General features: G+C 39.8%; 1 protein-coding gene across 1 annotated transcript in view; it reads left to right on the forward strand.

The window, feature by feature from the left end:
- Positions 1 to 11,903, forward strand: part of NUCB2 (nucleobindin 2) — a 31,896-nt gene extending 19,993 nt beyond the window's left edge. The window contains exons 6-13 of the mRNA XM_083488598.1: positions 1,372 to 1,557; positions 2,183 to 2,273; positions 3,726 to 3,784; positions 4,463 to 4,555; positions 5,245 to 5,334; positions 7,045 to 7,215; positions 8,449 to 8,530; positions 9,289 to 11,903. Coding sequence (XP_083344724.1) covers positions 1,372 to 1,557; positions 2,183 to 2,273; positions 3,726 to 3,784; positions 4,463 to 4,555; positions 5,245 to 5,334; positions 7,045 to 7,215; positions 8,449 to 8,530; positions 9,289 to 9,413 — 897 coding nt within the window. The 3' untranslated portion in view covers positions 9,414 to 11,903. The remainder of the gene's footprint in view (positions 1 to 1,371; positions 1,558 to 2,182; positions 2,274 to 3,725; positions 3,785 to 4,462; positions 4,556 to 5,244; positions 5,335 to 7,044; positions 7,216 to 8,448; positions 8,531 to 9,288) is intronic.
- The last annotated feature ends 1,071 nt before the right edge of the window (positions 11,904 to 12,974 follow it).

Genomic DNA, 12,974 nt, shown 5'->3' on the forward strand with positions numbered 1-12,974 from the left:
ACACCACGCATGCGTTGTACGTAGTGGTTTGCTGCCGGCGGCGCCCGAGCACCGTACGAACATTGGCAGGATCCTCTGCTTGCAGCGGCGGCAGAGGGATCTTCTGCTTGCGGCTGTAGTGGCGACGGAGGGATCCCACCACCATCCGTATGAAGCTCGAGCGGCACCGGCGGCAAACCACTATGTACAGCGCATGCGTCTGACACCGTGCATGCGTTGTATGTAGCGGTTTGCCGCCGGTGCTGCTCAGGTGCCATACAGACAGTGGCGGGATCCTCTGCTTCCGGCTGCAGCTGTGAATGGAGGATCCTTCACATGTGGCTGCGGCAGTGCGCCGCCACACCTGGGGGGCGGCAGGGTGAACATCCTATGGGGTGCCTTCCTGTCACCTCCCCAGACATGGCACCCGGGGTGCACCACCACCCTGCCCCCCCTTGCGACGCCACTGGCTCCGGTGTGCTATAGTACTCACAGAGTCAGGATCAGCTTGTCCAACCCTGAGCACTAGATGGCCAGGAAGCCACCAGAGACTCCCAGCTTTGCAGGGGCCCACTCAAATGTCAAGGGGAAAAGACAAAACTAATAGCTTCTTCATTGATGTAGTGGTGGCAGTTCATTTCAAAAAAGAATGTGTTGGGCAGCTTAGCTCCCTGTCCTCATTTAAAGGCAGTGCCTGGTCGATGGTACTGGTGGTCAGGGTGTGATAACTTTGAAGTTTTATTTCTTTTTGGCTATATCTTTACATTTCGGGTTGGGGGCACACTAGTTGACTGTTGTACAAGAGGCCCACAAAATTGTGGAATCAGCTTTGCGACTCTGCCTCGCTTATAATTTTACCATTGCTTAACTCCCTGGATTTTCTGTGTTGCATATGTTATTGTTTGAGTTGATGTGGTTCTTCAATTGTTAGTGACAGATTTTAAACCACTTCATGTACGCTTTCCTTTCATAAGTAAATTGGAAGGAAAGAGTGTGAAGTACCGTATTTTTCGCTCTATAAGATGCACCAGACCACAAGATGCACCTAGTTTTTGGAGCAGGAAAACAAGAAAAAAATATTCTGAATCTCAGAAGCCAGAACAGCAAGAGGGATCGCTGCACAATGAAAGCAGCAATCCCTCTTGCTGTTCTGGCTTCTGGGATAGCTGCGCAGCCTGCATTTGCTCCATAAGATGCACACACATTTCCCCTTACTTTTTTAGGAGGGAAAAAGTGAGTCTTATAGTGCAAAAAATACGGTATATCAGCTGTTCAGCATGACCTCAGGCCCACTGCTGGGACACACACAAAGCTGGGATAAAAGAAGTATTTTGTGCTTCATATTGCAGTGGTCAAAAAACACAGTATTCTTAATTGATTTTTAATTTGTAGGCCACAAGTGACTTAGAAAACTATGACAAGACTCGTCATGAAGAGTTTAAGAAATATGAGATGATGAAAGAACATGAAAGAAGAGAATATTTAAAAACACTGGATGAAGAAAAGAGACGACAAGAGGAAGCTAAGTATGAAGAACTGAAGAAAAAGCACAGTAATCACCCCAAAGTTAACCATCCTGTAAGCACATGGTTTGTGTCTACCATATAGTGAAGGTGTATTCAGGCGTTATGCATTAAAAGGAAAATAAATAAAAGTAGTGGGATATGCTTTATAGATGCACTTAAATTTGGTTTGGTTATTGAACTGGCAGGACTTTACTGAACTGAAATATCATTTTATATGCGTCCTTTCCAGCCATTTCTTATTTTATCAACATTTATGAGAAGGGACTGAGATCTTTGCTTCCTTTGAAAACTTTTCTAATACATGTTTGAGTTACAGCTTTCAAGACAGCTTCTTCTATGGGGAATAGAACCTGACCAAGTTCTACCTCCCCTTATGTTAAGCCCATCTGTTAATAAGAGTGGCATTGTAGAATGATCCAAATGGTTCTTGACCATGTGCAACATATTGTTTCATTTTTGTTATCACCTCTGCTGACAATTTAGGAATTCCTACTGAAGATGTTGACATTAATGGATGATAGATGTGTGCTTTTCAGTGTGTGGGTGGGTGGGTGGGGGAAATAACTAGATTTTGAAGCTTTTCTTAGAAAGGTAATATGGATTTATTTGGCACAATGTGGTTGCAAGAAATGTCTATCTAATCATTTGCATTATTGCTTTTTCTGATCAACTTACAGGGAAGTAAAGACCAGTTGAAAGAGGTGTGGGAGGAGGCAGATGGACTGGACCCCAATGATTTCGATCCAAAGACTTTTTTCAAGTTGCATGGTAAGGAGCATAATTTTTTCCTGTAAAAAATTAAGCAACTTAAGTGATACTCTTGGGATTGCCTTCTCTGGAGCAATACCTTCATCATGTGACAACAAAGAATCTCAAGTAAATTAACATCGGTAGTAGGATAAAATCCCATTATGCCGATCAGGGCTGAGGTGATACAATTTATCAGACAGTTGAGTTCTAATTCAGCATTTTCACATTGGAGTGTCCCTTTTGTACTGGAGTTTATTTACATGTGTATAGGTCCTTGTAACACAACAATTTCCATAACTGGTGGGCTTGTTGCACTTATTTTCATTCTGGCACTATTTACCTCAACAGTCTGGAGTCCATACTGAGGAAGAGAATAATAATGTTTTGAAGAAGGACTACAACTTAGATTCATTTTCAGCTTGCCTTGTATTTTTAAAACTCATGGCAATCACCCTTTCAATCACTTGAAAACTAGTCTGGAAATTATACACGTCCTACTGGACAGATTACTCAGTCTTTTGAAGGTTCTTTAAAGTTGAAATAAGCAGAATTTCCAAAACCGTTAAAGAATCAATATTCAGATCTGGGCAAATGGGCCAGAGCTTAAAAGGCTATGCTCTGCAAAGTAAAACCCGCTTTTGCTTTTATTGTTAGGAAGTAAGTCTGGGCAAGGTTGTCCCACCTGCCCTCCAGCCACTGGGACTAAAGAACCTGTAAAATATCAGGAAATGGGACTGAGAGTTAACCCCTCCTCATATCTCTTCTCTATTTATCCCTGCTATTACACCCTAGAGCTGGGCAATGGCTGTGTGTGGCAAAGTGACTTTATCAACATTATAGTGTTGTGACAAATGTGCAGGGCTGGACAGTTCTGAAGCAGATACATATAAAGAATAGTATCTGAGACAGATAGTTAATTCCTTTCTAAGTTAAATAGCACCAACAATTTCTAAACAGCAGTTAGGCTCTGAAATCTTACAAAGGTCATGGATGTTCACACCCTTGTTTAACAAGCCCTTGCTTCAAAAGTTAATTATTAAAAGTCAAGCTGCCATAATTTAATGCAGATAAACATGATTCAATATGTGTGTGGCTAAGTGGGATCTTATCAAGGGGAGAAGGGTAAAGACAGGCAATGTATGAATTTTGAATATATTCAAGGCTATTTATGTATTAAGATTTTATTTTGAGCTATGTTTTGGTTTCCAATTTCATTATAAGAGAATGGAAGCCTGAAGAGCAGAATTGTCAATGCCTCTAGATTTTTTTTGCTAATAGAACTCAAAACCAAATAGTGAACAGCAACAGTCTGGTCAGTAGCTAAATAGAAAAATAAATGTGCTGTGCTAAAATATTTTGTTAGATTAATCAAGTTGGGATTGTAGCGTGCTACAAGTGAATTAGACCTGGTGTGCATGAGTGTGCTAATGCTTTGGTGTTCTATATTTATATGCATTATACTTTTTATAGATGTCAATAATGATCATTTTCTGGATGAGCAGGAGTTAGAAGCCCTGTTTACTAAAGAGGTATGTGATGCACATTACATAGAAACTCTTCCTTACAATTAGTTGATATTTAAGGGCTTCTGTCTATATAAAAATGGCAGCACTGGTAATATTTATGTATCCACCAAAGATATGTTAAAGCCTAAATAATTTTTTTAAAAAAACCCAGGTCAATTATTCAAGGAAAAACAATATATTCTGGAGCAGGGAGCAATACGAGATAGTTACTTTCAACACTTTGAAAGTCCATTGCTAAAACCTATAGATGCAAGGGCAAAACATAAAAACTTCATACCAGGAACTGATGCCATTTACGAAATTAGCTATTGATTTCATATTCAGGCTGGGACTAGCTACCTGGCATGCATATTTCCAGTGTCTAGGCATAGAAATGCAAGGGGGTTTTATATATCTGTACATACAGAGTGGACCAATGCCCAAATGTCTTGGTAAGTTCAAAATTTGGAAAGTTGATATACTGGTCCAGTCTGAAGAGGATAAGCCAAAAGACTTCAATTCAATTCAAACTGATTATGTACCAATACATATTGTATATTGGCATAAGAAGCAGTAATTTCTTGATTTGAAAACAGAAGCCAACTCTGTTCGACATATTTATATAGTTAAGGAATAACAGGGATGGATAATCTGTTTCAAGCATATTCCTTAAATTCAGTGATGTATTTGCTTCTGTTTTAGCTAGAGAAAGTCTATGATCCCAAAAATGAAGAAGATGACATGGTAGAAATGGAAGAAGAAAGGCTACGAATGAGAGAACATGTAATGAATGAGGTGAGGCCAAAACATCACTCTTTTATAAATAATGGTAGTAGGCAAAACCCTGCTGTTACCACATTCATATCTCTCTCTCTCTCTCTCTCTCTCTCTCTCTCTCTCTCTCTCTCTCACACACACACACACACACACACACACACTCTTCACACCCTAATGTGTCTATATCCCTGGTCTGTTCCAGGCAGCTGCTAGTGGGAATATGAAAATCTCACATAAGGATGGTGACAGTCACAGTGACAAGCAATTCTAAAATGTTATCACTACAATGGCAGTGTCCCTTGTGGTGGGCATTAATGCATTCTGACCCTTAGACATTAAAAAATTAGGACTGGAGGAAATACACATAGTTGCTTGGTAACATTGTATAGTATTTTCAGTGAGGAATCCAAGCTTTTGAAGAACTCTCAAAAATTAACTGTGTTATATAGGAGAAGCCCTTTGAACATATTGGGGCTTACCTCTGAGTAAACATGCATTGGATTATGCTGTGAGTGAGTGTGTAGGAGGGGAATTCATTTGGCCACACTGAAGACTTTGTTTTCAGCCATCATTTCCACCTCAGAATAATGCGCTGCCTGTGCTGTAACATTAAAATACTGTGTGCTGATTCATCTTTTGAAAAGCTGGATACAAATGCAAGTTTGATGACCTAAAGTGTGCTTATCCACTTGTATCTCTTATAAAAGGTTGACATCAACAAGGACCGGTTAGTGACTTTGGAAGAATTCTTGAGAGCTACAGAGAAAAAAGAGTTTTTGGAGCCAGAAAGCTGGGAGGTAATCCAACCATTTTTAAAGTAGAACATGCTGCAACCACCATCTTGACCCAAACCACAAGTAGTTGGTTTGTCTCAAGCCTTTGATTCTCCTCCCCCTTTCTTTGTTGTATTTGTCTGTGCTTAATTATTAGCAACTTTATCAAAATAAAATCTGAACAGTGAGTCCAAGGACACTGTGCATAAGCTACTTTATGGGACAATCTTAATGTTTGTGCAGGTGTTTGAAATAGAATAAGCACAGGCATTTTGACTGCAGTATTCTTTGAACAAAGCAGTCAGTGATTTATATTGGAAATACAGAGAGAGAATTGTGTTATCTTTTTCAGTGGCGTAGCGTGGGTTGTCAGCACCCGGGGCAAGGCAAGTAATTTGCGCCCCCTAACCCGTGGATTTGCACACCCTAACCCTAACCCCCAGATGTTGCGCCCGGTGCGGCCGGCCCCCCCTGCACCCCCCACGCTATGCCACTGATCTTTTTTATAAAGTCAGGTTTATGCCATTTCTTTTCAGATCCTGAAAGAAACTGAGAACTGTTAAGTAACTGTAACACTGTCATGTATGCCTGGAAGCTGTCTTCCTTACAGCAATATCTCTATAAGCACAGTTACAGATACGTAGCCGTGTTGGTCTGCCATAGTCAAAATAAAAAAATTCCTTCCAGTAGCACCTTAAAGACCAACTAAGTTAGTTCTTGGTATGAGCTTTCATGAAGTATCTGAGTACCTGAAGTATCTGAAGAAGTGTGCATGCACACGAAAGCTCATACCAAGAACTAACTTAGTTGGTTTTTAAGGTGCTACTGGAAGGAATTTTTTTTTATTTTGTCTATAAGCACAGAATGAGTTCTCTTTGGCAAACAAGATTCTGTTGCACTTCACATTAAGTGAGAAAGAGTGTGGGGAAATTCAAGCACAGCAGCATAGAGCAGATAATTGCGCTGTTACCACAAATACAATCCATATGCATAAGCAGATTTCCATTCTTATTATATTTATTAAACTTATTAGTTGCTTTATGTTGCTCAAGGCAACCCAAAGCAACCCAAAACCAACCAACCCCCCCAAAATTCCTCACATAAATACATTAAAACAAAGTGGGGGGCACTTTCTGGACCACGGCTTATGTATGTAGGAAGGTGGGGGTGGGGTGGGGAGGAGCAGAGGAAAACATACAGCACCAAAAAGTGTGAGCATACTGCTCCTGTATTGTGTGTGCACTGTTCAGCAAATGATCACTTCTTGAAAGTCTGATGTTGTCAACTGTCTTTAAGAAGCACAGATACAGAAGGTTCTCAGGGAGAGTGTTTCTGCTGGCAGGAGGTCCTGCATGGACCCTCTTGTGGGGAAAAGCTATGTAATGCTGCAGGCTGATGATTTTCCTTATCACTCCAATGGGCAGGGTGACTTTTCAAAGTCAAGCTCCTGTCAAGGTGTGTGAATTGTGCATGGACAAAGATCAGGAACTTGTTAGGAATAGGAGGGGCGCTTGAGGAACCTTGCTATTCTACCCCCCCCCCCCTTTCTGGTAAGAATTTAGCTAGTGTAAAATGCTTCTCTTTATCAAAACTTCGGATCATCATAAAAAATATTGTATCTTGCACACATATTTCAAAAGGTGGGCCTATGGAATAGTTTGTGAATTGCTTCTTAATTTTTTCAACATTGAACCTTCTTTGAGGGGTTTGTGTTTTATTCCTGTTGTTTTTAAGACCCTGGACCAACAACAGGTCTTCACTGAAGAGGATCTGAAGGAATTTGAAAGTCACATTTCCCAGCAAGAAGATGAACTGAACAAGCAAGCACTAGAACTTCAGAAAAGGAAAGAAGAACTACAGAGGCAACACGACCACCTTCAAGCTCAGAGACAAGAACTCCAGCAGGTACCATCTGAATAGCTGCAAATTTCCTTTGGTTATAGATACGGAATTCATTGTATTTATTGTTTAGTAAGAACAGAACAAATTATCATTTCTTGTTCTGAAAGTATACTGTCTTTGGAATGCATGTTAGCTGGGTCTGCTGCTCAGACATACCAGACCTCGAAAGGTTGGAGTGATCTTTTAGGTATTGTGGTCCTAAGCTGCATAGGGCTTTATGCACCAGTACCTGTACCAATAGCAGCACCTTAAAAATAGCTTGGTTGCTAATTGGCAGCCAGTGCAATTTTTTTTAGCAGTATAAAGTGATGGTGATATTCTGTGTTAAAGAACTGTAAAATTACTGCATGTTGCACAGTACTGAACTACAGTGGTACCTCGCAAGACGAATGCCTCGCAAGACAAAAAACTCGCTAGACGAAAGGGTTTTTTGTTTTTTGAGCTGCTTCGCAAGATGATTTTCCCTATGGGCTTGCTTCGCAAGACGGGAACGTCTTGCAAGTTTGTTTCCTTTTTCTTAACACCGTTAATACAGTTGCGACTTGACTTCAAGGAGCAACTCATAGAACGTGGTGTGGTAGCCTTTTTTGAGGTTTTTAAAGACTTTGGTGATTTTTGAAGCTTTTCCAAAACTTTCCCGACACCGTGCTTCGCAAGACGAAAAAAATCGCAAGACGACAAAACTTGCGGAACGAATTAATTTTGTCTTGCGAGGCACCACTGTAGATTATTGGATTTGGGAGGACTTGTTCCAGAGAAAAGAAGAATCTATGCAAAGCTGAGTTTATTTAAGAAGGCATTTTGTTGCAGACTTTACTGTGATACACAAGAACTATATGGATGTTCATATTCTCATATATATATATATATATATATATATATATATATATATATATATGCAGGTTTTGGTGTCTTCGGGTGTCTTCCCGTGTAAGAGTTGGGGTGTCTAGGCGACGTTTCGACGAGGTCTCACTCGTCATCTTCAGCCGAAAGCACCAGCCTGAAGATGACGAGTGAGACCTCGTCGAAACGTCGCCTAGACACCCCAACTCTTACACGGGAAGACACCCGAAGACACCAAAACCTGCATTCCTGTACCCGTGAAAATCTACGAAAGCATATATATATATATATATATATATATATATAGCTTTATTGCATGAAATTAACATCCCGATACACCTTGGATTACCTATTTTCCATTTCATTCCATGTACGTTTGTAACTGCCCAACAGGCTGTCCAACAAATGGAACAGAAGAAGTTACAGCAAGGACATCCTCCTTCGGGACCAGGTGGAGAACTGAAATTCCAGCCACGTATGTAAATTAATTATTCTCTTTCTCACACACACACATATTATTGATGATGGTGTTCATTGCTTGTGAGAAAAACTATTTATGCCCTCAGTGTGATTCAGAACCAAATTTATAGCTTGGCACTTAATATTCTACTGCAAATAAGAAAAGGAGCCTTCCAACCCATTAGATTGGAATGTAACATGTTTGAACACTTGGATGCCTGAAACTGAAGCCCTACCCAAATACTTTCCTTGCCAGATAATTCAAATGAAAGAATCTATCATGTTTTACTATGAAATAGGGGCACCTTTCATACAAACTCCAAATATATCTCTTAGCAGCTGTACATGAAAGAGAGAGATATAATTTGGGCAAGTGTGTCTTTGTATGTGGGGGGGGAATGCATTTTCATAAAAGAGAGCCATTGAAAATGGAAAATATCATTGAAATTGAAAATACCATTGAAAATGGAGCTATAAAATCTTACTGCACATAAATGAACAAGCAAATACTGCAGACCTTCTTTGTTCTCTGAAAGGTGATTTTATGCAAGGAAAAAAATATCTAGTACCATAAATATGTGGAGTTCTGCTCTAATAACCTTTGGGGACGTTTTGACTATATGTGATTTCAGCTTTATGCATAACCCCCTGTAATGTAACCCCCATGTAAAATTTGAGTCTACTATAATATGTAAAACCACACTTTCTGAGATTTGGATTACTAGGTAATTGTTCAACAGAACTAACCTTTGTTTTTCGTATTTTGTGTTACAGCTGCATCACAACCAGTTGGAAATGTTCAAAATCATCCTGCGGGAGGCAGTCAGCCTTTACCACCAGGAAGCATACCAGTACAAGAAACAGCTGCAGGATCAGATCACGTTCAGTCTCACCCTTAACCACATGTGCCTCAAATTTGTACCATAGTTTTGGGAGAGAAGTGGGAGGGGATGTGGTCAGAGAAGTAAAAACAAATTGGGAATTGAGCTTAAAATCCCCATTTCAAATCATTGGATTCATGAAGACTTTCAAAGGCACAAATGATACAAGGCAGGTTTATAAAGCTGCCGATCTTTCAGGTGAGAAGGGTATATTAAAATATTCTAATTTTGTAACTAGATTTAAGGATATCATCCAGATTTTATCCTCAGGAAAACATTATTGTTTCACTTCAATGTAATTTGGCTGGCTGTCCATCATTTGTGCCTTGGAAAATCTCCACCTACTTCATGGTTAAATTAAATATGTTTTATAATCTGCCAGAAGACTCACTGATGAGGGAAAAGCTAAGAGGCACAAATCTTTTACTTTTTTTTGTAAATGTTCATGATGCCGACAGTCTTGATTGTCGGTGGGTGTAAAGTGGAAGTTTGCTTGATCAAGACACAAGTCTATGACGATATTTTCCTAAACGTGCCAACAATGGAAAGCAGGAATTTAGGATGGTGTAGTGAATGAGGGTCGGTTCCCCCGCCCCAATCTCTTTGGTCTTTGAGACCAAATGAATAGAAACCACCTGTGATCTGATTTCAATAAATTCTGCACATAAAAAAGGAAGTCTAATTGCAGCAGGGAGTAATAGGCAATAGTGAATATGCCTAGGAATGCCAGGATAAGAAGCCTTCAACAGAAATAGTGAATTTGAAATGTATTGATTTAGCCATCCTTATTGTTGCAAACCGAATGCAGTGTGTCAGCTGGCTACATCCCCTGCAAGTCAGCTATGAAGAAGATACTTTTGTCCTACTTCCTTTCATAATATGCCAGTTGCATTTATCCCTTTATGAGCTATGAAAGCGAGCTCTTTTGATGATAAAGTATATTTGCAGAATGAGCAAATACCTCTCATTGTCTTTTCCTGGACAAAACAGCTTGGCTCCTGCTGTAAACGACTCCTTTGAAAATCATCAGTATGTTACAAACAGCAGTTCTCAGAAGCTGCATTCTGAGTTTAAGCTAAAATTAATTAACACTGGGTATGATTACCTGAAGGTTAAAAGGCATGCAGTTTAGATGTGGATATTTTCATGGAAGCCTGAAGCCGGCATCTTCAATAATAATTCAAGTTTCTCCACATAACCCATTGTTTTTCTGTGAACTTGGCTAAGAGCAACATGGCTTTAAGAGTTCTTTACCATTTTAGCTCAAAAACAAGCATCCAGTTCATTACAGCTGAAACCCAGTTTATCCTTTGAACATGACTCCTAAAGGCATTCTTTATTCCTGTGTTATTCCTACTTGAATTTTGATTCAAAGACTACTGAAGCAAATGGAATGACAGTGGCATTAAGACTGGATACAAAGTATTTAAAAATGAGGTCTGAAAACTACATTCGTTTAGGACAGTATTTTTTTCTGATGGTTGTGCTGATGGGGCAGAAATAGGAGGTGGCTATTAAAATATTGAACAACTATAATGATGTCTGTTTCCAGGAAATTGGCTGTTTTGCTATAACAGAATTATTTATATTTGCAGAGATAAAATGAAAGGCAGGCCTTCCCTATACAAAAGTTAGGGAAGGAGAATTTGGCGCACAGTTTGCATAAGACTGTTAAGCATGTAGTGGATACTTGAAAAAACCTGTGCAGGTTTTCTCCCTGCCCTTGATGAACTGGTAGTGTGTGACTACTGCCATGCACCAAATTCTCCTTTAATAAAACCACAAATGTCATAATATGAGCACATCTCAAAACAGATAGCAAATACACACAGGTGGCTTCTTGGAGTCAAAGAGGCCAGGTGGGCAGCCTTTCCATGGAACCAGCCCATGGTCAGAGTAGCCTGTGAACCCGTCCTGTGCTTCCCTTTTTCAAGTTCCATTATCTTAACTGAATTTTGCCTTCTTGCTTCTTGTCATCTCCTACTCCTGCTCGGTGTCAGCCACTCTTTCCTTTTTATGGTCCTGAAATGAATATGGCAATGTAGTTCTGATCTATAGGCTGAATTATCGTCCTGTAGCCCTAGATTTCTTTTTCCACAGCCCACGATGGCCAGTAGAAGAGCCAGTACAGGCAACTGCAACCATGCATAGTGCCTTCCTAGTTGGATTATATACAAGGTGCGATGGAACAGGATTATTGGACTGATACCCACGACTTAATTCATATTACCCATACAGGAGACCCTACATGAGAATCAAAAGAAGTTCCTGGAGGAAGGCTATTTCTCTACAGTTTTACTTGAAACAGTACATTAGACAGCTGCTTAAATACAGGTTGTGATCCTTGCTTGAGGCTCACCTAATACAATTGTTGGAAAGTTATCTTCTGTATTTTGTTTGTGGCCTCACAAGTATATACAGACCAAAAAAGCATTCTGTCATTAAATTTTATGTGGCATACATCCCTCTTTTAAGATTATAAATAAAATCACATGACAAAAATAAAAAGTTGGGTTGCAGTATGATTCCAAAAGCTTACTGCATTTTATAATCAAGAAGCTTTAAAAATGTTAAGGATACAGAATTTATGGTGTTTCGTTTATCACTACTGTGAGCCAAACCACGTTCTACAAGGAAATATGGCACAGTCATGGCTGTGTATGGGCCAGGCTATTCAAACTACTTCATAATTTATAATGCTTATAAGAGGCTATGACCATGCTGAATGCGGATGATATCAGACACAACCAATGTATCTGGAAGAATTAAAATAAGGTTCCTATAGTATTATTAATCTAACATTAAAAATGAATCTGCAGCTTCTGTTCAATTGTTTGTTTTATAAACAAATCTTATGCTTGGGACTTTCCCCCACCCCCAAGTATAAAAAAACTATGACACAAAAAGTATTACCAAGTTGCAATGCTAACCACTTGCCTGGGGGTAAGCCCCATTAAACTGAGTACTGACCTCTGAGTAGACATGATTACTGTTTTTGTATGGGGACAGAGAGCTTGGCAAAGATTGTTCACTTCCCTTGGTAAGAGGCAAAATTCCTATCCTGCAAAGTTTTCAGATCAGAACTCAGTGATGCCAGGCATGGTTTGCATGGTGAAATTCCCAGGTTTAATCATTGTTGTCTCCCCAGCTAAAAGAAATTAGTCCTAAACTTGGTATAAGACATAATTTCCATGGTTTGGTGCTTCATTCCTAAATGCATTTTCTTCAAAGTATTGTTCATTTGTTTTTAGTGCCACTTATTTCTCTAAAAAGGAATATTTAGGATGGTGGCCCAAGTCTCATGAAGGTTGTTTTTAAATTCCTTTTTGGTTTATGACATGGAGACTATGTTTCCTTGTCCTTCACCCTGCCTCACATTGAAACTTTCCAGCAAGAGTTCTTTGGCACATAGCCACTGCCCATGTAGCTCTGTACTGTCTACACTGGCAGGCAGTGTCTCCCTCAGTCCTACCTGGAGATGCTGGGGTTGAGCCTGGGACCTTCCACCTGCAAAGAAGATGCTCTGGGCATCCCAACAGATGCATAGTATAACAAAGTTGTACATATCTGTGTTATTTC

The sequence above is a fragment of the Podarcis liolepis genome (assembly GCF_965112155.1).
Source record: "Podarcis liolepis genome assembly, chromosome: 1".
Lineage (NCBI taxonomy): Eukaryota > Metazoa > Chordata > Lepidosauria > Squamata > Lacertidae > Podarcis > Podarcis liolepis.